General features: G+C 38.1%; 2 protein-coding genes across 2 annotated transcripts; one reads left to right on the top strand and one right to left on the bottom strand.

Annotated features, from left to right (window-relative positions):
• Positions 1-1,836: 1,836 nt before the first annotated feature.
• Positions 1,837-3,585, bottom strand: LOC134214263 (clavesin-1-like). Its single transcript, XM_062693671.1, has 2 exons — positions 2,604-3,585; positions 1,837-2,539 (listed from the first exon to the last, which is right to left on the bottom strand). The coding sequence occupies exons 1-2, from the start codon at positions 3,318-3,320 to the stop codon at positions 2,285-2,287; spliced, it is 972 nt and encodes a 323-aa protein (XP_062549655.1). The 5' UTR covers positions 3,321-3,585; the 3' UTR covers positions 1,837-2,284.
• A 5,344-nt stretch (positions 3,586-8,929) lies between these two features.
• Positions 8,930-10,252, top strand: LOC134214262 (clavesin-2-like). Its single transcript, XM_062693670.1, has 2 exons — positions 8,930-9,775; positions 9,843-10,252. Exons 1-2 carry the CDS (start codon positions 9,035-9,037, stop codon positions 10,095-10,097), a joined length of 996 nt encoding a protein of 331 aa, XP_062549654.1. The 5' UTR covers positions 8,930-9,034; the 3' UTR covers positions 10,098-10,252.
• Positions 10,253-10,472: the final 220 nt, after the last annotated feature.

Below are 10,472 nucleotides of genomic sequence, written 5' to 3'. Positions count from 1 at the left end.
CCTCCGAAGGAATTCCTGAGAGAATCTTCGGAGAAACGATCGGAGGCTGAGTTAATTTATGGAAGAACCATTCGTAGCAATTTTCGAAAGTTCTTAACGACTTTCTGTAAGAAATTTTGGAAGATTTTCTGAAGGATTTTACGAAGCAAGCAAATCAGTTTGAAGGAAAATTCCTAAAAGAACATCTGGCGGACTCCTGACAGAATAACTTGAAGGAATGTGGGAGTGGATATTTCCATGGAGCTCCTGGTCTTATTTCCGAGAGAATTTCTTGAAGAATTGCGCAAGAGAATTTTTGGAGGATTTCTTGGATGAATTTCCGTTAAATTATTCATTTAACTACTATAAGCAACGTTACTCTAAACGGATTTAGACATTTGTTAACAAAATAATAATTCCAAAATGCTCATTAAAAAATGTTTTGGATAAAATCAGTTCACGCCGATCTACCCCGCTACCGACAATGTCTTAATCGGTGCACAGCTCTAGTAAAAACATCAAAAAAGTTTAAGTGGTGCATGTTGCACTGTTCTCTTCTACAACTATTAGTGGTCTGGACCCATAAGGTGAAGAAATTAGTCTTTTATACATAACTTTGGAATGCGAATACCGATCAGGATCATTTTTAATTTGAAGAAATTGTCTTATTGATCCCTGCCGAATATTATTTGTTGCTATTAAATCGATTCAGGATAATTACATTAAATTTGCTTGAGTTTTTTTTTGTACACATTCACATGTTCCAGTGTTCTTCCCATAATAGTACTTCGTCCATACACATTCATTTCTTTTGTTTAAGTAAGAAAATGACAAAACGACAAGATGACACTCCTAAGACACCGTGATGAACTTATTCTTAAAGATAAAAAATCACTTAAATAAAGTTTAAAAAAAACTCCTTAAACTCCCCCGCCCCATATATCCTTACGTATTTTGTTGACGGTTTTTAAACAAGTTCCAGTAGTTAGAACTTTCGAACGCGATGATTGATCTGCATTATTTTCAATAGGAAACAATTTGCTTCTATCGTTTTTCACATCAATTCCCAGAGTTTCACTGATTAAAATTACAACATTATCTTAGGGAGAATACATGAAACTCCTTGCTTCTATGCAGGATTCATACCTAATGAAATAAATGCATGGGTCGCCTCTGATTCTTTAAAACATTATGAAAGTTTTACGTAAAGGCTCGTTTACATTCCAGGCTGAGGTGAACCATATTTCAGCCCTATAAACCTCATAAATAAAGAAAAAAATTCATCCCAGGATTCACTCCGCAAAAAATTTTCGGTAATTTTTGTTCGAAATTTTTTTAACGAATTTCTCAAATATTATTTGGTACTTAATTTTTTTCTACCGGGAGTCTTCCATTGTTGGATTCCCGGGCCATGCACTGGATAGCACAACATGATATGGACTTGATTAATTTAAAAACAAAAGAACTGGCAACAACATCAAAAGTTTGTTTAGAAATATCATTTAAATATTAAATTGTATGGAAGTTCAAAAAAATAATAATTTTCTATGAATTTTCACTCTTTTTGTAAACATCGTACACACTATATCAATACATATATAGCCGCAAAGCTCGAGAATCAAAGCATTTTTTTTTCTGTAGGCAACTCAATGTTGACCAAAATTCACTTACACCCCTCTGCTTTTAACCCCCTCAATTATTGAAGCATTTAATGTTCAGTAAGGAAACTGTAGAGGAAAAGGAAACTGAACTTAATACTTTATCTTATTTCCTATGTGACCAGAAATAAGCAAATTGATGCGGTTTTCACATAGACTCTCCTAAACATATTCAATTCAATCTTAAATTTAAATACACACTCAATATTTTGAAGCGATGTCAAAAACTTAAATTTAAAATATTGGGGAGATTGAACCCTCTCCAAGAATGATGCCTGATAAAAGTATGATGGTTCTCACAGAATTTTTAACATTTTTCTATAAAAATACGTTAATTTTGCGTCGTGTTGCGCGTTGTCATGAACATTTATTGTTATTGAACTCGGCTGCTGAGACAAACTATTCTATGAATAATTATTCAAGTTACAGTGCTACAATTCCTTCATCTTATCATGTTATCATGATCAATGTTATCAACCTAAGAAATAAGCAGAACAGAACTCGAGATAACCTTTTTTTTTTAAATGTTGGGTAGCTAGATTAGAATTAAAATATTCGTACTCCACGAATATTACTTAATGATATCTGTAAATCCATTGAAACTTGTTTAATTGATCTAATTTGTTCTAATAATTTATTAATCCATTCTAATCAACCTGCAATTTTCGGAACGTTCCAATAGCTCCAGATTCCAGCTCATCACTAGACCCATCGTTTCTGTATTCAGAATCCTTGGCAATATCCATGTCCATCTCGTCGTATGCCATCAACAACGGTTGCATTTCTTTGCAACGTTTCTTAAAGGACTCGATCAACTCTGCCTGTGGTACTTTCCCTCCGTATTCTTTGGGTAAAAGATTCTTATCAACTTGTTTGTATAACTCTTCCCAGTTTTTATGGCACTGAAATAAATTAAAGTACAAGTGATTACAAGTTCAACCATTCCGACACTAATCATAAACTTACGAAAATTCTACTCCGAAGTTTCTCATTCGCCAATTGAAGGGCGAAATTTGCAATCGCCAAACCCGCACTCGGTGTGTTAACAAAATGAACCTCCTGAGCTCTCACGGCAAGCGAATTGTTGGCCGCTTTGGAAAGCAATCGGATATCGCTGAAGGACACCACATTGAGATGGGCCATTGTGATGTTGGAAAAGTCATACACCAGAATAAATCCCCCGCAGAGAAACTCGTTCGATTCCGCACACAGCTCCGCCGTCATCATGTGCAGCCGACTGGCATGTCGTGCGGTGAATCGGGTTGGATCAATCCCAGAAGCCACGCTGAACAACAATGTGCGACCTTTGCCGTCTCGTTCCGGTAGTGGGAACAAGTACCCGGTGTCCACCAATGCGCTTAACTCCGGATCGTCGACGTCCAACTTCCCGAACCAATCTGAATGCAGCACTTTGATCGCCAGATAGCGTTCCAATAATTGGGAAGCGTTAATGAAATTGTACTTTTTCGCTCGGAGAAACTTCAGTAGAAAAATGGCATCAGTGCGAACTTTCCTGATGTGAGGATGCTTTGCAATCCAATCCCGAAGCTGCGCCAGCATCTGCTGCCGGAGCTCCGGCTCCTCTCGAAGATAGATTTGCGCGTGCTGTTGGAGCTGCTCGTCCAGTTCAACCAGACGATCATCGTACGATTTCGGGGCTTTGTCCAGGGAGGGGACGGGCATACTGGCAGGTACGAGTTGGGTCAGAATACTAACTACTAGGAGTTGAATGGCACTATTTTGCACGTGGTATTTGGAATGACTTATGCAGACTGAGTTTGAGCTACACTTTAATAGTGCTATTTAACAAATTGCCGCATGAGATTTTTATGATCTGTTGCAGTGTTTTACAATTAGATTCGGGCGACCCATAAAAGGCGAAAGGATTACAATGATAAATATTCGAAATAAACCTTACCACTACTCATCGCTCACATACGCTTACTATCATCCTTCTTCTTCTTCTTATTGGCATTACATCCCCACACTCTGCTCTGTTCCAAGCCGCCTCGCAGCTTAGTGTTCATTGAGCACTTCCACAGTTATTAACTGCGAGGTTTCTAAGCCAAGTTACCATTTTTGCATTCGTATATCATGAGGCTAACATGATGATACTTTTATGCCCAGGGAAGTCGAGACAATTTCCAATCCGAAAATTTCCTAGACCGGCACCGGGAATCGAACCCGTCTTACGTCTTACCACACGGCTAAGGAGGGCCCTATCATCCTTAGCGTTATTAAAATTAAACATTCAACTATAATATTAGCTTTTTTACAACAAAAACATATGCAGGATAAAAAGGAAACTATTTGTATGGGTAAAAATATCTACACCCAAACCTGAGCGGTAGAACCAAATTCAATATATCGTCCCTGGTCATCTTACATCCTACACAGACCGCAAGTAAACACGCGCAACCAAAGATCTCGAACGATTTTTTAAAAAGCTTTAAGTCCCCACGCGTAATTAAAGGACTCAAAACTCTTTTTTAAAATGGAACATGCTCTGAGTGATCAATAGAACCAAATTGAAAATGGTTTCTACAATTTATTTTTTCCGTCAAAAATTTCATCTCGTTTTATTGTCTCAGTCTATTATTTGACTTATTCAAGGTCAACTTTCCCAAACAACACATATGTTATGAAGCCTCTTACTTTAAAAAACCAAAAAGAGAAAATGAAAAACCAGAAAAACATCTCATTCTCGATTATTTGTTTAAGTTTTTTTAATTGTTGGATGCGTCAACAAAAATGGGTTCCTCGAGAAAGTTAACCTTAAATAAATTTAAAAATCGATGGAGCGAATAAATAATGTGGTCTTTTCGTCTGCAGGTCTTTTAAATAAAAACAATACAAATAACAGGGGAATGTATCCGGTTGTAGGCCTTGCTGTGTATTTCGCTCAGAACTTTTTCTTCAAATCAATATTATGCAGCGATATGATCACCAATGGAAAGCTAGAGATCTTAGCTAACTTTTCTTTGAAGTGACTATACTGTTTTACAAAAACGAAAAAAAAATGCAGCTACTTGTATGTGTTGATTTTTGGCCCAAACATGTTGAAACATATTTTTTTGGGATGTGCTAGATCATCCAAACAATCCTTGAGCCCAGAACTTGCGATCTACAGTAACCATGCTAGATTTTTTCGTCACTTATAGCTTTGATATGTATTCAAACATATCCATAACATATTCGTGAAGATCAAGAGACATGGTAAGATGATTTTGGGATATTCTGGGCCATCTAAACCGGCCTTGAGTCCAGAACTTACGATCTACAGAACTTACAGCAGTAGATTTCCTAGGTAACAGCAAGCTTTTAAAAAGGCGGTACGTGCAAATATAACACTGTCACAGTGGACACATGCTTTATACTGGCTCTATAATAGCTTCCTTTGCCAAAAAGGCGAAATATAGTGCTAATGGTTACTTGGGTTTTTCGTCACTCAAAGCTCCAATATATATTCACATACATATAACAACTTTGAGAAACTAGTTCTTAGCAGCTGTAGATTTGTAGTCCCAAAGAAAAGTATAGTTTTGACGAGCCAGCATATCCAAAACTATCTTACGATGTCTGTTCCCGGGCAGCACAAGTCAGACAAAAATGGTTACAGCAATTTGATTGTGACTGAATCTGGTCACATATCAGTTGCAGAAACCAATGAAAAACATGTGTGCTGCTAGGGTTGATTTCCAGGACATGCAATGGATATAGTTGAATATTGCAAATTTTGCGCCGTGTTCGACTCCCGTTCGATAAATATTGTCCCACCAAAATATGTTCCCACCAGTTTCCCCATATATGGATGACGTCTCAACTGCAAGAAAGTGCTTTTTGGAATGTAAAAAAATGCAAGAATGATGTTTTGGATTGTGCTTTTGCTTATTTCTATACAATTGGACGAGTAAGCATTTGTTTTGATACTTTGACAAATTTACACGTTAATCTACTCTTCAGTTAGAAAAGTAATACGTATCAAAAGTTTGAGTAGTGAAAACCACACTGCTGTGTGGCGCACTGTCGATTTGCACCTCAAGGATACTTTGGATGACCCAGAACATCTAATCTATCTAGTGATGTATGTTATACTTCCAAAAGATGCAATTCTAACATCCGCCTTTCTTCCTTCTCGATTATAACTTCTCACTTCTCACATTTTACTTCTCACTTCTAACTTCTTGTTTCTCGCTTTCTTCATATTTCTCTTCTCATTTTTCACTTCTCACTTTTTGATTCCCACTTTTCGCTTCTCATTTTTCATTTCACACTTCTTGCTACTTACTTAGCTTAGTTCTCACTTTTTACTTTTCACTTCTTATTTCTCATTTCTCTTCTCTTCTTTTCTCTCACCTTCTTTTCTCTTATCTTCTTTTCTTTTCTCTTCTTTGCTTTCTCTTTTCTCGGTGCTCACTTTTCACTTTCTACTCGCTCACTTCTTACATTCAATTCTCATTTGTCACTTTTCACTTTTCGCTTCTAACTTATCACTTCACACTTCTCGCTAATTACTTCTAAGTTCTCACTTCTTACTTTTCATTTCGCATTTTTCACTTCTAACTTCTCTCTTTGCATTCCTCACTTCTCACTTCCTCCTCGCTTACTCCTCATATTTCATTTCCCATTTTTCACTTTTTGATTCTCACTTTTCGCTTCTCACTTGTCATTTCACACTTCTTTCTACTTATTTCTTAGTTCTCATTTCTCATTTCTTACTCCTCTCTTCTCACTTCTAATTTCTGACATCTCACTTCTCACTTCCTTATCGCTCACTTCTCACATTTCACTTCTCATACTCACATTCCACTTTCCGATTCTCACTTTACGCTTCTCACTTGTCACTTCACACTTCTCGCTACTTACTTCTAAGTTAACCTTTCTTACTTCTCATTTTTTCCTTCTTGCTCTTTCTCACTTCTTATTTCTCACTTATGACTTCCTCTTCGCTCCCTTCTCACATTTCATTTCTAATTTTTCACTTCTCGCTTTTCAATTCTCACTTTTCACTTCTCACTTATCACTCCACACTTCTCTACATACTTCTTAGCTCTCATTTCTTTCTTCTCTCTTCATACTTCTCATTTCTCATTTCTCACTTCTCACTCCTCTCTTTTCATTTCACACTTTTTATTTCTCACTTCTCAATTTTCGCTCACTTTCACTTCTCATTTCTCACTTTTCGATTCTCACTTCACATTTCTCGCTACTTACTTCTTAGTTCCCACTTCTTACTTCTCACTTATCACACACATACACACGTACAGACAGGCATTTGCTCAGTTCGTTGAGCTAAATCGATTGGTATATAATACGGGCCCCTCCTTAGCCGTGCGGTAAGATGCACGGCTACAAAGCAAGACCATGGTGAGTGTGGCTGGGTTCGATTCTCGGTGCAGGTCTAGACAATTTTCGGATTGGAATTTGTCTCGACTTCCCTGGGCGTAAACGTATCATCGTGTTAGCCTCATGATATACGAATGCAAAAAATGGTAACTTGGCTTAGAAATCTCGCAGTCAATAACTGTGGAAGTGCTTAATGAACACTAAGCTGCGAGGCGGCTCTGTTCCAGTGTAGGGATGTAATGCCAATAAGAAGAAGATGCAGAAGATATAACACGATGGGCCTTTTATAAAAAGTTTGTTTTTTAGAGTGAAATGGTAGCTCTTCGAAGCAGCTTTGTTGTTCGAGTACGACAAAGGCAAACAAATACCATATTGGATGGAGTTCTAGGCTGCGCTTGCGATCGAATTGCAACAAAACGCCATCCTCAACGTCCGAATTCTCGTCAAATTCTCCTTTAACGCTCTTCACATAGCGTTGCAAACTGCTACGAGGAAGTTGGTATCTGTTTGTACCTATGCCTTGGCAGCGGAATTGATGGACAGCTCGTCGCTTATAGATATGTACAGGCGTTCATAATTCCGGCAGCCGCGTTGTTTAGGCATCGGCACTTGGCCAATCCTTAATCGTGAAGTGTCTTGCCTCTGGATATGGACTAATTTGGTGAGATTGTTTCAAAATGTATTTTATTATGTTTCTATTGACTAAAACTAAATACGCGCTGGATATAAAAATCCAGAAGTTTGCTTATGGATCCATTATCCAATTGATAATGGTAGCATAAACAGGCGGGGCTTATTGTAAGCAAAAGTAACCTCGGATTGGTCATGAAATACCAGGCAGTCTGAAATGGGTTACTGGAGCTGCAGCAGAGCTAGCACTTTCTAGCTCCCGGATTAAATCTGCCTTAACTATATAAACCGACAGCTTTCTTCCATAACATCACTGCCAGACAGTGGGGGTTAGTTTGTACACACACACTCTCGAAGTTCTTGAAGTCTTTTGGTTTAATTTCAATAGTTTGAATTATTAAATTTAAACAGAGCATTTTGTAAGTTGTATGGAAGCACGATTTAGAAAAGTTCATAAACAGTAGAGGCTGATCTATCTAATATCATCATCAAAATCACTTGTGCAATAATCGAAATTCTTTGAACTATAATTAGATGATAAATCTGTACTGGAACTAATCAATAATCAATCAGTAGTGATAGCTGTCAACCATTTCATCCGTAATTCGTTTTGAATTAATTTATATTCAATATTCAAGTTCGTTACAAGAAAAAAATGAGTTATTTTAAGAAAAAATACAAAAATATAAATGAAGATCTAACATTTTATAAGTTTTAGGTTGATTTAAAACTGATTACATCTATCTGCGTAAACGGCCTCGAACTATATCATACTTTGAACTGAATTTTTGAAATTTCTTCACGTTTAATCAAATTATTTATTAACACAACCTATTAGGAACTGTCATAGGACAAATTGAGAAACAAGTCGCAACTTACATACATCAATCCTTGATGATTACAGAACGCTTGTCATTTTTATTGTTTCAATTACTTTTTAGGCATTGTGACGCATGGTCTCGAGAATCATAAGGATAGTACATCTAGAACCATTACACGGTACTCCATCCACTTTACCATTACGTCTCCATTCTAATTGCATTTTTTCCTCGTCAAAACGACTCAAACAAGGTGTCATAAACCTCTCAGTCGTCATCAAGCACACTTCGTACTTTTTTATCTCGTTAAACCCTAACTTCTACTCTTCCTTCGGCTTCTCCACACATGAAAAACCAAAATGCAGCTGGACATTGCCGTCTGGGTCTGACAAACTGCTCATGCACTCATCATATCAACCGAAAAACCATGAAACATAAAGTACATCAGACAAAAAGAAATGCCCGCGGCTTCTTATTAATAAATAGTTAATTCGAAGACCGTGCAGTAGTCAGTCGGCCGTCAACCCTCACCTCAAACAGTCTGCACCTGTGATAAGACATCATAAACCAGTGTTGTTCCTAATCGAATCCAAAGTTAAAAAAATGTGCACCGATGATAGCTTTCTGTTTGCGACCCCAAGCGTGGAAAAGATTCCGGAGAAGTACGACGATCGCGTTGCTGAGTTGAACGACTTCTACAAAAAGATTGCATTCGATCAGCTGCGTGAAGATGACACCATGCGCAAACAGGGCCTGGAGCAGTTTCGTGACTGGATTGCAAAGCATCCGCATATCAAAAAATGCCGCACAGATGCACCATTTCTGTTGCGGTTCCTCCGTGGCAAGAAGTACTCCATCAACACAGCTACCGAAACTCTGGAACGATACCTGGTGGCTCGCATGATGTACCCGCAGTGGTTCACAAGGTTGGACATTGAGGAACCACAACTTGCGACACTAGTTGATACGGGGTACCTGTTTCCATTACCGGAACGAGATGCTCAGGGACGTGCGCTGATCTGCAATGACACTGCCCAGCTGGACCCTACAAAGTTCACCGCAGCGGACGTGCTCCGTATTCACATGTTGGTCAACGAATCCTTCTTCGACACCAACGAAGTCCAGTGTGCCGGTCTGGTACTAGTTTACGATCTCTCCGGAATGACCTTGTCCCAGCTGAGCTTGGTCACTCTCAGTGAAATCCGTGTGCTGGTGTCCTTCTTGAATAAAGCCTTCCCGCTGAGAATTCAGGAATTTCACTTTGTGAATACTCCTGCTGCTACTCATACTATCGCTAACTTTGCGCTTGCTCTACTCAGCGAAAAGCTTCGCGAACGCGTTTTTGTAAGTTTTATTCGATTTGCACAAAGAAAATTAAATTTCATAACTTATTTAACATTTCTTACAAAAGTGTCATAAAAACTGGGACGAGTGCTATACGAAGCTGGACAAAAACCTACTGCCGAAGGAATTCGGTGGAAAAATCCCTCGACTGGAGATGATTGCTGCATTTAAGGAACGCTGCAAGAAAATGCGAAGTCGTATGCAGTTGGTCGATGAGATGGAGATCGAGCTCACCAAGGACTCAAAGTACTGGCAGGAGAATTCGAATGCTGAGATGGAAAGTGGAGCCGTTGGAAGTTTTCGTCAATTGACGGTGGATTAATGTTTTATGTGTGTTTTATGAAACACAGTACAAACTATTTTACCTGAACTGTTAAAACAATGAGTGAATTATAATAATTTCATTTTTTTTACAACATGCCAAAAGAGATGTGTCCACAGTTTAATTCATACTAGAAATATACTTGCCTAATAGGACGCGGCTTATTTTCCGAACGTGCCTGAAACCTTAGTGGCTTTACGATCTTTCAAAAAATGTTGTAAGACCTCTTAGCATCAATATTTTTACAAGAGTATCGAATTATTTCAAAGTGTAGATGAAAAATTTACAAAAAGCAGCTTCTAGTAGGTATACAATGATCTCCTATTCAAAGCAACAGGGTTTTTATGACTTTCTAACGCATTTAAAATAACTTCT

Source organism: Armigeres subalbatus, chromosome 2 (assembly GCF_024139115.2).
Source record: "Armigeres subalbatus isolate Guangzhou_Male chromosome 2, GZ_Asu_2, whole genome shotgun sequence".
NCBI lineage: Eukaryota > Metazoa > Arthropoda > Insecta > Diptera > Culicidae > Armigeres > Armigeres subalbatus.
This window is presented reverse-complemented; position numbering and strand designations above follow the sequence as displayed.